At 40.6% G+C, this 15,240-nt stretch overlaps 3 protein-coding genes across 5 annotated transcripts in view; all 3 read left to right on the top strand.

Moving 5' to 3' along the window:
• Positions 1-697: 697 nt before the first annotated feature.
• slc61a1 (solute carrier family 61 member 1) lies at positions 698-3,618 on the top strand. 2 transcript variants are annotated; one of them, XM_085144700.1, is made up of 2 exons: positions 698-915; positions 1,277-3,615. In XM_085144700.1, exon 2 carries the CDS (start codon positions 1,358-1,360, stop codon positions 2,801-2,803), a length of 1,446 nt encoding a protein of 481 aa, XP_085000826.1. In that variant the 5' UTR covers positions 698-915; positions 1,277-1,357; the 3' UTR covers positions 2,804-3,615. The 2 variants fall into 2 exon arrangements, with proteins under 2 accessions (XP_085000826.1, XP_085000827.1); XM_085144701.1 differs by lacking the exon at positions 698-915 and adding an exon at positions 944-1,094 and having other exon boundaries at positions 1,277-3,618.
• Positions 3,619-4,051: 433 nt separating this feature from the next.
• The window catches only part of LOC146495419 (protein lifeguard 2-like), a 74,641-nt gene continuing 63,452 nt past the window's right edge, over positions 4,052-15,240 (top strand). The window contains exons 1-12 of one of the 2 annotated variants that reach the window (XM_085144708.1): positions 4,056-4,249; positions 5,432-5,522; positions 5,669-5,757; positions 5,861-5,925; positions 6,007-6,060; positions 6,150-6,200; positions 6,296-6,335; positions 6,581-6,618; positions 6,845-6,932; positions 7,049-7,144; positions 8,144-8,197; positions 8,335-9,761. In XM_085144708.1, the coding sequence (XP_085000834.1) occupies positions 4,235-4,249; positions 5,432-5,522; positions 5,669-5,757; positions 5,861-5,925; positions 6,007-6,060; positions 6,150-6,200; positions 6,296-6,335; positions 6,581-6,618; positions 6,845-6,932; positions 7,049-7,144; positions 8,144-8,197; positions 8,335-8,484 (831 nt within the window). In that variant the 5' untranslated portion in view covers positions 4,056-4,234 and the 3' untranslated portion in view covers positions 8,485-9,761. Of the gene's footprint in view, positions 4,250-5,431; positions 5,523-5,668; positions 5,758-5,860; positions 5,926-6,006; positions 6,061-6,149; positions 6,201-6,295; positions 6,336-6,580; positions 6,619-6,844; positions 6,933-7,048; positions 7,145-8,143; positions 8,198-8,334; positions 9,762-15,240 lie in introns of those variants that run through there. The other variant, XM_085144709.1, reaches the window with a different exon arrangement.
• senp1 (SUMO specific peptidase 1) overlaps positions 11,590-15,240 on the top strand; it is a 9,981-nt gene continuing 6,330 nt past the window's right edge. Inside the window, exons 1-9 of the mRNA XM_085144692.1 lie at positions 11,590-12,191; positions 12,375-12,433; positions 12,531-12,718; positions 12,792-12,867; positions 13,682-13,874; positions 14,032-14,176; positions 14,272-14,390; positions 14,705-14,988; positions 15,103-15,166. Coding sequence (XP_085000818.1) covers positions 12,058-12,191; positions 12,375-12,433; positions 12,531-12,718; positions 12,792-12,867; positions 13,682-13,874; positions 14,032-14,176; positions 14,272-14,390; positions 14,705-14,988; positions 15,103-15,166 — 1,262 coding nt within the window. The 5' untranslated portion in view covers positions 11,590-12,057. The remainder of the gene's footprint in view (positions 12,192-12,374; positions 12,434-12,530; positions 12,719-12,791; positions 12,868-13,681; positions 13,875-14,031; positions 14,177-14,271; positions 14,391-14,704; positions 14,989-15,102; positions 15,167-15,240) is intronic.

Raw genomic sequence — 15,240 nt, 5'->3', positions numbered from 1 at the left:
TGAACTGATTTGATGGATCAGACATATGAGTTTGGTGTAATGAAGAAGAATGTAATGACCTTCCTGTATTTGGTGGGGATCTGGCTATGCCAAGGGAGCTAATGTGTAGTAGGGATTCTCAAACAGCTTAGACACTCCTCCTGCTATATTAGATGATGTAACGAACCAGCATAATCCCTGAAATCACCAGCATTCACTCCACATGCACCCTTCCTCTGGCCCCAATGTTTGTCATACAAACACAAGAAATATTTTTTTTTGGGTGAGAGATCTAATTTGATTGGTCATCTCACTGTTTGCTTGTTTGATTATGGCTGATTGAGCACATCTTGTACATTTTGTACATTTTTTCTTCCTAAATAGAAATGATACAATGATATAAAGTTGGAATTATGTATTATTCTGCCTCTGTGTCCTTTTTGTAAACATTTGTAGGGGAAATATCAGTTTAGAAAATAAACATAGGCTATGTTGAGTAATTAGGCCCGTAGTTGTGCAACACTGTACACTGGCAGTATGCTGTCAGTGTGTTAACCTAGTTTATACATTGTGTTTATACAATTATGTGAACGTTAGATAATTTATTGCTAGCAGACTGCATTAATAAATTAGGCTATTATTACAATATGCTGTAAGCAGCTTTATAGTACCTATGTAGACTGTCAATTGCAATGGAAAAGATAGATTATAAATGTGCAATACAAGATGTCTAGAAGCACAAACAACCTTCTCCCCAACAAAGTGAAGTAAGGGCGCCACCTACTGGTAAAATAATGTACAGCGGATCCCGGAAGCGGATGGTGTGCTAGCGAGTGCTCACTTCCACGTATCATTTGCTGTCACTTAATCGCTTCACATGCCATCATCGTTTTACGCCTCAGTAATAATAATATGGGACCACAGTTAAACGTTACGGTAAGCTCTGTCACATAAAAATGATGGAATAGAGCAAACGGGGGGAAAGCCCGCACGAGCGGGAGCTGTTGATATTAGTAGCAGGTTAGCTCACAGGCTAGCCTTAGCTAAATAATAATAGCATGCAGGTACATCTGTTTGCTGATAATTATCTGCTTGTTTTGAGCGACTTAATTGTCGTAAGTTAGCGGTTTAATCATTGACGTTGAAGTTACGGTGCCATATCTACCTGGAGCTGTTGTTGTTGTTGAGTTGTCAAAATGTTTTGGGGGGTTTTCCAAGTTAAGCAAGAATGAAGATGCCGAGTTCCTGACTCATGAACACTCGTCTGTAATAATTTGGCCACTTTGTCTGTCCGCAGGCGCTGAGAAACAGGAAGAAAAGTGCTGCAAATCCCCCGAGACCTCAGCTTTGACCTCCAGTGGGAGCTTTTCATGACAGCATGTTGGTGACAGCGTATCTTGCCATAGTTTTCCTGCTTGCTCTGTGCGTTGGCCTCGAGCTTACGGCACGCCGCGTCACCCCACCTCAGTCCACCCCTACAGCTGTAGCCAACCCAGCTTTCCGTGGCTTCCAGACAATATTCCTCAGGGCATACCTTCTGGCTTTGTGGGCAGACTGGCTCCAGGGTCCTTATCTCTACAAACTTTACCTCCACTACAGCTTCCTGGAATCCCAAATAGCCATTTTGTATGTATGTGGTCTGGCCTCTTGTGTTCTCTTTGCTCCTTTTGCAGGCTGGCTCCCTCAGGCTTTGGGCCGCAGGCAGACCTGTCTTCTGTTCTGCTTGTCATACTCTGCTTGCTGTCTCACCAAGCTTTCCAGAGACTACTTTGTTTTGATTGTGGGCCGCATCTTGGGGGGACTGTCCACATCCCTGCTAGCAACCGCATTTGAAGCCTGGTACGTGCACCGACATGTTGATGTCCATGATTTTCCCAAGGAGTGGATCCCCAGCACCTTCACCAAAGCTGCTACCTGGAACCACGGACTCGCAGTGGGTGCAGGGCTGGTGGCTAACTTACTGGCTGAGTGGCTCCACCTTGGGCCAGTAGCCCCCTTTCTCCTGGCAGTCCCCTGTCTGGCTTGCTGTGGCTGGGTAGTCCTGACTGACTGGGGCAAAGAAGAGGCTCAAGGGGTTCCTGAAGTAGACAAACAGACTTTGCTCACTGGCACTCCAAATGGAGGCGTGACCCATTTGTCTGCAAAAGCACGGTTCTCACGCAGCTGCCACGAGGGGCTGCGCTGCCTACTGTCAGACAGGAGAGTCATGCTCCTGGGGGGAGTCCAGGCTCTGTTTGAAAGTGTCCTCTACATTTTTGTTTTTCTGTGGACCCCAGTACTGGACCCTCATGGGCCTCCTTTAGGAATAGTCTTCTCTTGCCTGATGGCTGCCAGCATGGTTGGGTCCTCGCTATACCGCCTAGCCACCTCAACCCAATACCGTCTACAGCCGGGGCACGTACTCTGCCTTGCTGTGCTGATGGCCTTCTTCTCTTTTTTTATGCTAACCTTTTCCACTGCCCCAGGACAACCTAGACCTCATGAATCCTTTCTGGCCTTCCTGCTTCTGGAGCTGGCCTGTGGTCTCTATTTCCCTGCTGTCAGCTTTCTTCAGGGCAGGGTGATCCCAGAGGAGAAGCGGGCCGGTGTGCTGGCCTGGTTCCGGTTGCCTCTGCACCTGCTGGCCTGCTTAGGGCTGCTGGCCCTCCACGGGGAGGTATCGGGAACAGGTGGAGGGGAGGGTGGTGGGGGCACCAGACACATGTTTGGAGGCTGTGCCGTCATGATGCTGGCAGCTCTGATGGCTGTGGTCAGTCTTTTCACCCTGGGTAGAAATGACACAGATCTGAGACTGGAGGGAAACAGAGCAGAATGGGAAATGTAAGTCGATGAGCCACATGTCCTCTCCTGCTTGTCTGGTTTAAAATGTATAATCTCAGTTTTGTCTAACTGAACCTAGAGACATCATATTCGACCAGACTACTTTTAGGTGCACATTTTGCCAAAAGCAGAGTTGAATGAAATTGTCGAGTGTTTTGGTAAAAATGTTTAACATTTTATGTCATGTTAATTCCTTATTCCAGACTTTTGTTAATGTCTTTGGGAACATTTGTCAATTAAACTGTTGAAAACTTGGCTGATACTTTTTGTATCAGTCCACTAATTATTCCAGATGAAGTGTTTCTGTCTGTAAGGATTTCACCTGACAGAATCCCAAGAAGATTTGGTGATGTTGAGCCTTCACCTAACGCTTAAAGAAAAATCTGAAAAGATTTTACTGAAGAGACCTGAATGGATATTTGAAATGAGGTGATGGCTAGTAGTAAATGAATGTTAGTGTCTACTATATTTCTTTTATTTCTTCCGCAGTGCATTGGCTCCTGTATGTTGAGCAGGATCTGTTTTGTTTTTGTTTGTTTGTTTGTTTGTTTGTTTGTTTTGGGGGGGGGGGGGGTCCTTTAAACCAGGCAAGCAGCAGCTTTACTTTGAATGTCTTTCCTGTGTCATCTGCAAAATGCTCTGTTTTGATGTTCTTTATATGGCTCTTTGTGTTACACTTTTAAATAAAAGTGTTTGTAATATGTTAAATTATTTTGGGAGGGAGTTCTATTTTGTGGCATATGGTTGTTTTTATAACATTTATTCAACAGGGGTTTACAAATCATTATTACAAATTATATAACATGTCTATTTTGATGTTTTTGAGAAAGCGCTTTGATTTGAGTTTTCTTCATTAAAAAAAATCTCAGAATCGTTTTAACTAACTGTTAATACTGATGGTGTGATTTGAATGTCATTGTCAGATGTTGACTAAAAGCATGTTTGACAGCATTCAGATGCAAGAAGAAGAAAGAAAATCTTAACTGAAAATCTCAAATGTCACTGTACCCTGCAAACCCCCCGCTGTCCTGGTTCTGCTGCAGACCATATTTCCAGATTCGTCTGGACTTCTGTCCTCATAACGCATCATGCAGAGATCCGTACTCCCTATTTTTCCCGGTGCTGTGGTACAGCCCCAGCGTTTCTCTATGGTGCAACTTCATCTGGATGCTGCTAGAACATCCCTGGGTGGGTGAGGGAGGGGGGTGTCTGCTCGAGTCTGAGCGTTGTTTTTGGATTACATCACTGTATCGTCAGAGGTTGGGTATTCAGTCTAAAGAGGCGAGAAGACCACATCAGTCAGTCCTTTCTCACAGCTGTCAGTCTTAGTCTTGCCAGACTCCGAGAAATATCACAGTAAAGAAGAGCCCGCCGCGCTATTGTGTGTTTGGAATACGCACCGGGACTACCTACTGCTGGACAACACACAGGCATCATGACGCAGGGCAAGGTATGAGCTTTAATGTCGCTATTCAGTTAGGACTTAATTAAGACGTCAAAATCAATATTTTTTAATGTATTTACTGTGAATATTTTCCTAACAGTTAATGTGAGTGCTACCCAATTTAGTCCCATTATTATCAGGTGCGTAATGGCAATGCGGACAGATGAAACTCGTCATTTTCAGTAATCATAGAATTACTTGAATAACTAAATTTGCACCGTCACATTTTCTGCAGGACTCGAGCGCGTGGGGTTTCTCATTAGTGAGAAGTTAATTTACTTAATTTATTATTTTCTTTTCATATTCAAAGTATTTTTCACATTTTGTGCGACGCGTAAGTGATGCTTTAGCAAATGCGTCACATCACCATGACAACCTTTATTTGTGTAGACCTGGCTGCATGGTTACATCAGTCATTGAGGATTCTGGATTATTATTGTTTTAAGCTTAACTGTGCATCTTTTTTTCTTTAACATCGCCTGTCTGTTATGTTTTCCAGACTAACGATATCGATACGAATGATCCCCGTGGGTGTTTCTTATCTTTAAAAAGATCTCGACAGCTGAAGGCTTCATGCGCGTAAATCTGTCGATCAAAACCTTTTGTAATTCGTTATAATTACAATTATTAAAACAAAAAATGGGTTAAAACTTGACGTACCCCACTGAAATTGTGACAAGGCAGCCTGACGTGCCCGGTGAAGTGTTAATTATTAAGAGCAGCTGCTATTTAAGCTGAGGGTTAGATCATCGGTACTATGAGCTGAGCTTTCATTTAAATTTAAAGCACCAAATTAAACTTTAATGGGAAAGTGAACAATTTTATACTTATATAAGCTGTTGATAATAGCTGTTTACTATTTTATAAACAATATTTATTTATGTTTTTGTTATTATTATATATTTCTTTAGTCATTACTCCAAATCTTTGGCACAGTTCATCCTGGTATAGTACAACAAAGTCCTCACTTTCATATCAATATATGTATTTTGTTGACATTAAAAACTGCAAATTAAAATCCCTTTACCGCAGTCATGTGATTCCAGATATGGAACCATTTGCACTCAAGATTTAATATTAAATAAAGAGGCCAAACATAGGGGATAGTCAGAAAAAAATGGTTTGCTATTCGTTGAAATCAAAGCGTTAAGTTGAAGATAACAAAGTGTTCATCTTGTATCCAACCAGCTGGCACTTGCAAACAAGACCGCCAACGGCTCTTCCAGTGGAGAGGCCTTGGTGGCGCCTGCACCTCCGAGCTATGAGGAAGCTACTGCAGGTATGGCTGCTTTTTATCCCTCAAATCATCTTAAAGAGTCTTCATCTTACATTTTAAAATATTTGCCAGGTGCTGAATTCATGTGGTAGTAATGGGATTACATAAGCAAATATTGTCTAAAACATGTGTTGTGATGATCCCTTTAGGTGTCAGTGCTCCTTGCTACAATGATGTTGAGATGCTCACAGAATTCAACTGGGATGATCGCAACATCAGGAGGGTCTTCATCCGAAAGGTATGAAAAAGCTTAATTACCCAAAATGCTTACTGATGATAACACTGTGACTGAATGCAGCGCATCACTGATAATGTGTTGATCAAGTGCTTTCTTTTTTAAGGTGTACAGCATCTTGATGATCCAGCTCTTGGTTACTCTCGCGATCGTGGCTCTGTTCACATTCTGGTGAGCGTCTGGTGAAACCAGTATCCTCTCATTGTATAAGCCTTGGATGGTAGCACACTTACCTGAGCCACTCTCTTACAGTGACCCTGTGAAGGACTACATTCAGACTAATCCTGGGTGGTACTGGGCCTCTTAGTAAGTAACACCATCCCCCAGCAGTGTACACTTATTTTGTGTCTTTTCTGTCTAAAGACATATCAAACAATATTCTTGTTGTTTTGCAGCGCTGTTTTTTTTGTCACTTATCTGACCTTGTCTTGCTGCTCTGCACCAAGGTGAGGCAGAAGTTATCAAAAAGGAAATGCACATCATATGGAAACAGTTAAATCCCATCAAATATTGAAACACTGGTCTTTGTTTATCCCTACAGGAGACAGTTTCCATGGAACCTGATTCTGCTTGTCATCTTCGTAAGTATATGGCTGATATGTGTTATCTTTTTAATAAATATGACCTTGCTTCCACATGGATGGGATTCTCTGAACTTTTTATAGCAGTAAGATATAACTCATTATTTTGTGCATTTAAAAGCTGACTTGCAAGTTAATTCTGGAAATCTAACAATAAATATATAGAGATTTTTTTAAGGTGATGTTATTTGTTATGCTGTTATTCGCATATAATGTCTATATTTTCCGACTGTCCTATGTTACAGACTCTCTCGCTCTCCTACATGACAGGGATGTTGTCCAGGTATATTTTGCATGCCTTCTTTAGATCGTCTTCTTGTCTTCTTAATGGATTTTATATTCAAATAATTATAGCCAGCAGTGTATTTTCTTTACATCATGTCAGTTTAAAGTTAGCATACTTTATTTATTTTAGCAGAATAATCCGATGTGTGCCTTTTTAGGTATCCTGAACCCCCTACCCTGTGGTAACGATTGCATAACATTTTACACGTTTGCTGTTTTAACAGCTTTTATAACACCAAGTCAGTGGTGATGTGTCTGGGCATTACAGCAGCAGTCTGTCTCCTGGTCACAGTCTTTAGCTTTCAAACCAAGGTGAGAAAACCAAAATGTTCTTCTTTCTGTGCACTTGTGAATATAACTTCCCTGAATCACCTTTTCCTACATGTTGACTTACATATGTCTGATTTGATGTGCTTTCTTCTTTGCAGTTTGATGTGACCTCATACCAAGGTGTGCTTTTTGTCTTCTGCATGGTGATGTTCATCTCTGGCCTGGTGCTGGCCCTTGTCCTCCCTTTCCAATATGTAAGTGTGATCAAATTAATCCAATAATCGCATCATTTTTCTGTCAGGTAAACACAAGTTAGCTGATTGTACCAGAACAGCCGGGATTTAAGACACCAGACACAAATTTGGACACAACTTCTCATTTAAGGTTTTTTCAGTTGTTATTATTTTCTGTCATGTAGAACAGTAATCTACTGAAGAGATTACAAACAAGTGGAATTTGGTGGTTAATAAAGAAAAAATAGTTTCACATTCTAGATTCTTTAAAGCAGTGGTCCCCAACCTTTTTTGCGCCACGGGCCGGTTTATGCCCGACAATATTTTCATGGACCGGCCTTTAAGGTGTCGCGGATAAATACAACAAAATAAAACTAGTACCGGTACCGAAAAAAAAGAAGATTTATTCATAACACACGTGAAAAGACCCAGGAAAACCGAGTAAACGATAAAAACGATAACAAAATAACGCTGAAAACTGATAAAAACCCTGAAAACTATACATTTCACACCTGAACCTCAACTCTCGTGGCCTGGTACCAAACGACTCACGGACCGGTACCAGTCCGAGACCCGGGGGTTGGGGACCGCTGCTTTAAAGCACCTTTTGCTTTGACAGGAGTTTTGCACACTGTTAAAAGTTTCCTCACCCTTCTGCATGAGGTAGATACCTGCTATTTTCAGCAGTATAGCTAACTCTCCGACATCCTTTGAGTCTGTAAAAAAAATCTTCTCGACATATTTTTAGACTGCCTAACCATTGTGTCTTAAAAAACAATAAATAACTAATAATTAGCAGTTTAATACAGTAGTCAAATGGGTCTGGTTGTTGTTTTGGTTTTGCTTAAATCTACAGTATTTAAAATAGTAAAAATGAATAAATGAGTACATGTTTTCAAACTAATACAGACTCAACTCCAAATTGAGAACATATAATAAAATATAATAGTATTTCAGCTGATTGCTTGTTGTAAATTAGTAAATGGAATCACAACTAATAAATGAGTATGTGTCATTCAGGTACCCTGGCTGGATGGTGTCTATGCTGTCTTGGGAGCTATACTGTTTACCATGGTGAGCATATAAATACAGAGGAGCTATTACTAATAGGCGCAGTCACATTTAATAGAACACATGCAGTAGGTGCCTACAAACAATATAAAAGTTATTTGTTTTTGCTTTTTTAAAATTATTATTAATATGTGTTGCAGTTTTTGGCATTCGATACCCAACTGCTTATGGGGAACAAGCGGTACACCATGAGTCCAGAAGAATACGTCTTCGCCACTCTCAACATCTACCTGGATATCATCTATATCTTCTCCTTTTTCCTCCAGATCTTTGGAACAAAGCGAGACTAAACCTGTGGACAAGAGCTGCACCAGTTACAGAAATGTAGTCAAACATAAAAAGAGTCTTTTAAGCTGTTGTTGATGGTGGTGATGAGGCTCCCAGTTAACAGCTTTATTTATTTATTTTGCCTTATACAGATGAGGTTGTCAATACTTTGTACAAGTAAACACCAATTTTGGGCTATGTGAGTATTCACACGTAAAATGTCGATAACCTTTCCATCGTCTCTAGCATGTTTGTGAACCCATGAGCCAAACGGTGGCCTATCACCCAGAAACACTCAATAATCAGTGATTATCTTCATTTCGTGTAGCGTTATCAGACTGTGAGTGTTCATATGAAACTATATGGGTCTCTTATTGTCATGCTTGCATAGGTATAATAAATTTCCTGCAAATAATAGATGTTGATAGTCATTAGGAGATACATTATGGATGACCCTAAAAAAGTCTAACTATGCCAAAATCAGTCATTATATCATGGGACTTTCATGTGGATGACTGGAAGCACAAATGAAACTTTAAAAAGGCTTAAAAGACTTGAATAATTTGCCTGTTTTCAGTCGTATCTATTCTTGTCTTACTACTGTGAATTACAAGAAACCCAAGTTTGAGGGTAGGAAACACGTTCTCTGGATTTTGAATGACAATATAAAAAAATGATTTATTCAACGTGGGATTTTGGTGTTGATTTCTGCCTTGACTTGTTGATTTATGTTAATGTTATACACTGTTTGGTCAGTAAGATATTACACTATATTCACCTTGTTGTGGTGTTTATGGTATGTCATTGCATTTGAATCTGAACTCTTTTAAATCATGGTTTTTCATGAATAGTACTTAGTTTGAGGAAGCCTTCATTTTCAGCATTATAGTTTTTTGGGGGGGTCTGTATGTACACGTCTGTAGTTGGTTTGAAGTGGTGAGAAATGGTAAAATATAAACATAACAGTGCCATATGTGCATGGATTGACTTTTATTTTTGATAAGGCCTGTACTTGGAGAGGGATTTGAACGCTATATTTCATAAGATTTGAAGTTTATTTTTTTAAGACAGAAAGATGTATTTTAGAAAGTGTATGAGATCAAATGTGTAACGAGCTAAATGCTTAAAATAAATATATAAGTCTTCTAAAGTGGCCTTGGATAACCTTTATTTGATTCCATTGATGCAGTTTCACGTTTTATCAGGGCCCTGCATTTCACGCTAGATGTTAATGTTATATCGGGAATGTGTATGACTGTCATCATGGTTCTCTCTGATTAAATAAATTGTGCTAAAAGTGTCTTGTTGTTTCATCTGTATCAGTAAAGTCTTTGGGATTCATGGGTTTGGTAGTTTGGGGCATCCCCTATACTGAGCCTAAAATTATGTGAGCCTGGCGGCTGGGAATGGGTTAAGTAGCAAATGCTAAAAGAAGTTTTACATTGATTTACCAATATATTAGGTACACCTGTTCAATTCCTTGTTAATGTATATATCCAATCAGTCAAGCACATGACAGCAACACTGTGCACTTAGGCATGTATAGATCGCCAAGATGACCTGCTGAAGTTGTAAATGACCATCATAATGAAGAAAGAAAGGTCATTTAGGCATTTCAGAAACTACTGATCTACTGGGATTTTCCTAGACAACCATCTCTAGGGTTTACCAAGGATGGTCCAGAAAAGTGAAAATATCCAGTGAGCAGTGTGTTGATAGGAGTTATGTGGGTTAGTTCAGCTTCACCACTAGGGGGCAGTCTAACCAAATTGTGATATATACTGTGTCGTAGAAGCAGCGGCAGGTTATGTTTTACATGCATGGATGTGAGCCACGTTAAAATAAAGAAGCTTGCTCACTACTACTGATGTTTTATTAAAAACACGACAAGCAGCAGTTCTGTGAGGAACTGCCTTGCTGATGTCATGAAATGACAGACTGCTTTAAGCTAATATGAAGTTAAAAGTAACTCACATAACCACTTTTACAACCAAGTAACGCAGAAGAGCATCTTTCAATGCCCAGCATGTTTAACCTTGAAGCAGACAAGCTACAGCAGCAGAAAACCAGGCTGCTCTTCACATTGGATCACATAAATTGGATAACAAAAGACTGGAAAAAGATGCCTGGTCTGATGTGTCTCAATTCTTAATGCAACATCTGGATGAATATTTGCTGACCATGTCCATCCCTTTATGAAGCAGCCATCAGAGACGGCTGCTTCTACTGGGTCACAAAGCTCAAATAATCTCAAACCAGTTTCTTGGTTTCAGTCACCAGATCTTGATTCAATCAAGTGACTTTGTGATATGGTAGTATGGGAGATTGAATCAACTGTGTCATCCTATCATGTCAAAATAGGCCAAATTGTCTGAGGAATTGTTCCAGCAATTTGTTGAAAAATGAAGTCAGTTCTGAAAGCCAAAGGGGGTCAACTGCATACTAGCAAAGTGTCCAGTGAGTGTATGGGTTGATAAAGACTCATATTTATCATTTGTATTGTACAACCCCAAAGTCATCCAGAAATAGACAATCCACTTTTACAGTTCACTTGTGATTTGCTGCAGAAACACATACATTTTAAGGAAATATCCTTACTGGTGTATCTCTCATGGAACAAATCGGTTTATTGTGTGTTGCAGAATTTTCAAAAATAGCATCTGGCAACACTTTAATTTAAGATAATAAAAAAAAAAAGAAAGAAACGTGTGAAATTATGGCATTTCATCCACTTGGGATAAGAACAGTTCCGTAAGTGCATTTTTCTTTCTATGAGAATAGAACAGAATAGCCCTTTATTATCTTTGTACATGTACAACGAAATTATGGATAACGAAATAACTCTCATTCACCATTGTCCTTGACCTCATTGCTTTTTCCATCGAGGTCAAAGGCTATTGATCAGTAAAATACATACACAGGATTTAGTGCGCTTTGATTGTATCCACAAGTCGAGTCCTACGGCTGTGACGTAGGACTAAACGTCAGAGACCCTCCGTTAAACCAGAGCCCTAAGGCGTCCCACCATTCTGCAATCGACCAGTTAGCCTTAGGTACACTGATATTTACAACCTCCAATCACCCAATCACAATGTACGATGGTCAGACGCTCGGTTCAGCCATGTTGTGGTTTTGAATGAGGAAGAAGCGGGAGATGTTATTCTTCAACGAGTTTATTTACAATTTACTGTCACGTTAAGGATATATAAATGAGTTAGGGTGTAACCCAACATGATTTTCGTTTTCCTGAACGCGTCGGTTGCGACTTATCGCATTCCCGTTGTAATTTAAACATACTTTCATAAATTAGCCGTGTAGCTAACAACGTTAGCTAGCAGGGTAGTTAGCCTAGTTTGCTAGTTAGGTAGCTAGCTGATTGTAAGCTAAATATCAGGCGGTTTTGCGAGTGTTCGTGTGGTGATAAAATGGCATTTGTTAGGAGTGTTGGTGTTTGAAGCAGTCTCGGCTAACTTTCCCCGGTCGAAAAAAGCACATTAGCTTAATTGGGTTTGACTACATTGACACTAAGGCTGACTCAAATCAGTGACAGCGATTTGTCTTGAAACTAGCGCCGTTATTTCCAAAACTTTTGAGCCATGTTGAATAAAATCTGCGAATGGATAGAAACGAGCGTTGCCAGTCTTCGCAATGGTGTACCAGCTGCCGAACACCCACATGCTCAACGCACACCAAGAGATGGTCAGATGAGGAGGAAAAGACCCTTTGAATGGTACGAGCAGATATATCCGAACTCCCTTGGTAATCAATGCCAAGAAGCTTAAACCCAGACAGAACTATGAGTACAGTGTTTGTGTGACCGCAGTGTTTTAGCTCGGTGTCCATTTAGCCGTTATCTTAAGTTTGACAAAAACGAGGTAGCGTGTTAACAGGATACCGTCTGTTTTTCTTTGAGTTTGGAAGATGGCCATAACATCGACCAAGATGGCTTGGTGATAAAGAAATCACGAATGGGTAAGTAGAAACTCACTCACTTTGTTACGTATGTTGTGCATGTAATTGTGGAGAGTATAGGCACAAATTATTTTCTGTGTGTTTGAAATTTCTACAGGGGATCTTATCGACACAGTCAAGAATGCAGCTGAAGGGGTTAAGAATCACAGCTCCAACGTGGCTGCATGGATGAAGAACAATGTAAGTCCTGCCTTGAGGAATATGCTGACTACCTCCCCTGGTTTGCCACCTGGAGAACCTCATCCACGCCCCTCAACATCATCAGCAATTTGGACAGGGAGGCCGGTATGGTGCAGATTTATGGGTAAAGACTGTTGGCACACATGAATTTTATTTAACTTGTATTGTATTGATTTAGATCCTTGACAGGAATTCTCAGAATGAGACATTTGCTGCTCCCTCAACAACTTTGGAGTGGAAAACGTCAAAATCTGGTAAGCTTAACATTTTAAACTTTTCAAAAGTTGTTGTATTAACAAAACTGAGCTGAACAGAGATGGGCATATGCAGCATTTCCAAAATTCCACCCTCTGGGAATGCCTGTCCACTCCCAGTAACTATGATTAAAACTAAAAGGTTTTAAAACATTCACTGGGTTTTGGATGTTGTGGCACCAGTTGAATTACAGTGTTTTCCAGGACAGTGCTGTTGTAAGAGCTTTCAGCTTCCAAGTATGTCTTTTAAATTGTCTGACAACCTTTATATTTTGTTGTTTGTAATTCTTCTTACTCTACAGTCTTTAATTGGAAATATTTTAGCAAATGTACTGTATCAGACTGTTTGGGCTTTGTGATTTTCATACCCCAGTTCTGCTCTTGTACTACTTAATTGCATAAACACTAATTTGTCATCAATCTCAGGTATGTTAGGTCCAGAGTAGTTGGACGGTGACACAGTGACATTAGTTTCAGCAGCATTGCGAATAATTTTTTGATAGCAACAATACAACAGGCCTTGTTACATAATAAAATATAGAAGTATTAGTATTAGAATGTAATGCAGTATTAAGGGCTGATTTAGGCTTCGATGGTGATGAATAGGCCAGTCACAATAATTGCGGGCTACATTGACCCGACATGTAGTTGGGTTTCTTGGAAGATGCACATCAGGTTACTTAATAGGTTATGGAGTAGATTTTGCACTGAAGCATATACCAGGTGTAAGTCATGATGATATATGATCTGCATTTAAGGTTTCAAAAACCTGTCTGGGCTGTAACTCTTACTGTACTTTCTCCCTGTATTCCAGAGTGGTTGCGTAATGAGAAGTCAAATATGGGATCAAAAGTTTGTAGGCGACAAGTGTGCATGAGTCCTGTGCATCGTGAGGTGCCAAAAACAAACGGGCATTCTGTTAATTTGCCTCCCTCCATCACCCCTAAATGGCAGCCTTCTCCAAGGCTAGGCAGGCCTTTAAGTCTCCGAACGCATGGAACTCAAAGGTATTCTTGTATTCCTTACATCTTTTGTGTGTCTGTCTGACAGAAAATTCTTTTTCAGCAGTTGCTGCTTGTTAAATTATTTATTATTGTGACATGTAAGCAATATTCAATCATTATTCTAATCTTTTTTTTTGTAAATCCAAAATTTTGTCTGCAGTTCGTTTAGTGGAGTCGGTGCAACAAGCAGCTCTTGCACCAGCATGTATGAGAAGACCTTTCCCATCAAAGTGGTGCAGAGCCCAACACACAGTACCTCATCAGGCTGCTTACCCAAGACCAGGCCCCGCTGCACAGCACAGGAGGTTATTTATGAAAGCAGTAATGAACTGTGGGATTCCTTCATATCTATTTGTTGCATGTCTGTGTGTTCATACTGGGGTTTTTCTTTGTTTAACAGTCTGTTCGAGAGGAGGAGAAGGAGGTCTACAGGCAGCTTCTTACTATGGTCTCTGGTGGTCAGTCGTCTTATCTTCACAATGGCAGCTCACACACTATTGTGAGGTCTCACAGAGATTTGTACGTATTGAATCAATGCCATGTTCCTGTTACAAAAAATGTGTAATGAGATATAATTTTCCCCTTTTTTTGGGAAAGAAGCATGAAAGGTCGTTTTCATATCTTCTTATTTTGCGTAGCATGGGATGACATGGCTTTCATGTGCATTGAGCCAGAGACTTCAAAGGGGATCTTCTTCTTTTTTTCCTGGTGTGCACATTATCATTACTATGTGGGGAACAGAACAGCCTACCCCACTTTATCATGTTGTTGTAATCATGTTGTTTCCAGACCAGTCACTTACTGTACCATTCTACTTGTCATTGTCCCATTAGCACCAGCTTCCTGACCACCAGCCGCAGACTGCTGCAGTTCTCTTCTCCAACTGGGTCAGCAGCAGGAGGAACTTCAGAGGGGCCCAGCAGTCCCGCCAGCCCCAGGGGAGTCTCTAGCCAGTGCTCCAGCAACCTTCCCAGTCCACTGGGGGGCCCCAGCAAGCCAGGGATCCAGACATGGTCCCTGGACAGGGACCTCAGTTCCAGCAGAGGAGCTACTCTCATATCAACTCCTTCTCCATCAGCTCTGCAGGATAACTCTTCTCAGGACACACAGTCATCAGGTAATCATGCTGAGTACTTGATGGAAATGGGGAGAGCGTGGAACATATTATTGTAAGTGAATTAAACGTTACTTGGTGGTTGTTCATGAGTCTTATTCTTGCCTTTTCTTACAGCTCATGATGGCGACTCTGTAATTATTGTAGATGAGCAAAAAAGTAAAAAACAAGACAGCTCGAGGTTAGTATTTCTTTTGGTCAGGCTTGCTATTTGAAGGGTAACTTGGTTAAACATAATACAAACAGATGCATATA

The sequence above is a fragment of the Neolamprologus multifasciatus genome, chromosome 20 (genome assembly GCF_963576455.1).
Source record: "Neolamprologus multifasciatus chromosome 20, fNeoMul1.2, whole genome shotgun sequence".
In the NCBI taxonomy this organism is placed as follows: domain Eukaryota; kingdom Metazoa; phylum Chordata; class Actinopteri; order Cichliformes; family Cichlidae; genus Neolamprologus; species Neolamprologus multifasciatus.
Note: the sequence above shows the minus strand (reverse complement) of the source record. Positions and strands in the feature narration are given on the sequence as shown.

Excerpts from the sequence above, each read along its gene's own strand:
- slc61a1 (XM_085144701.1), top strand. The coding sequence starts at position 1,358 with ATGTTGGTGACAGCGTATCTTGCCATAGTTTTCCTGCTTGCTCTGTGC.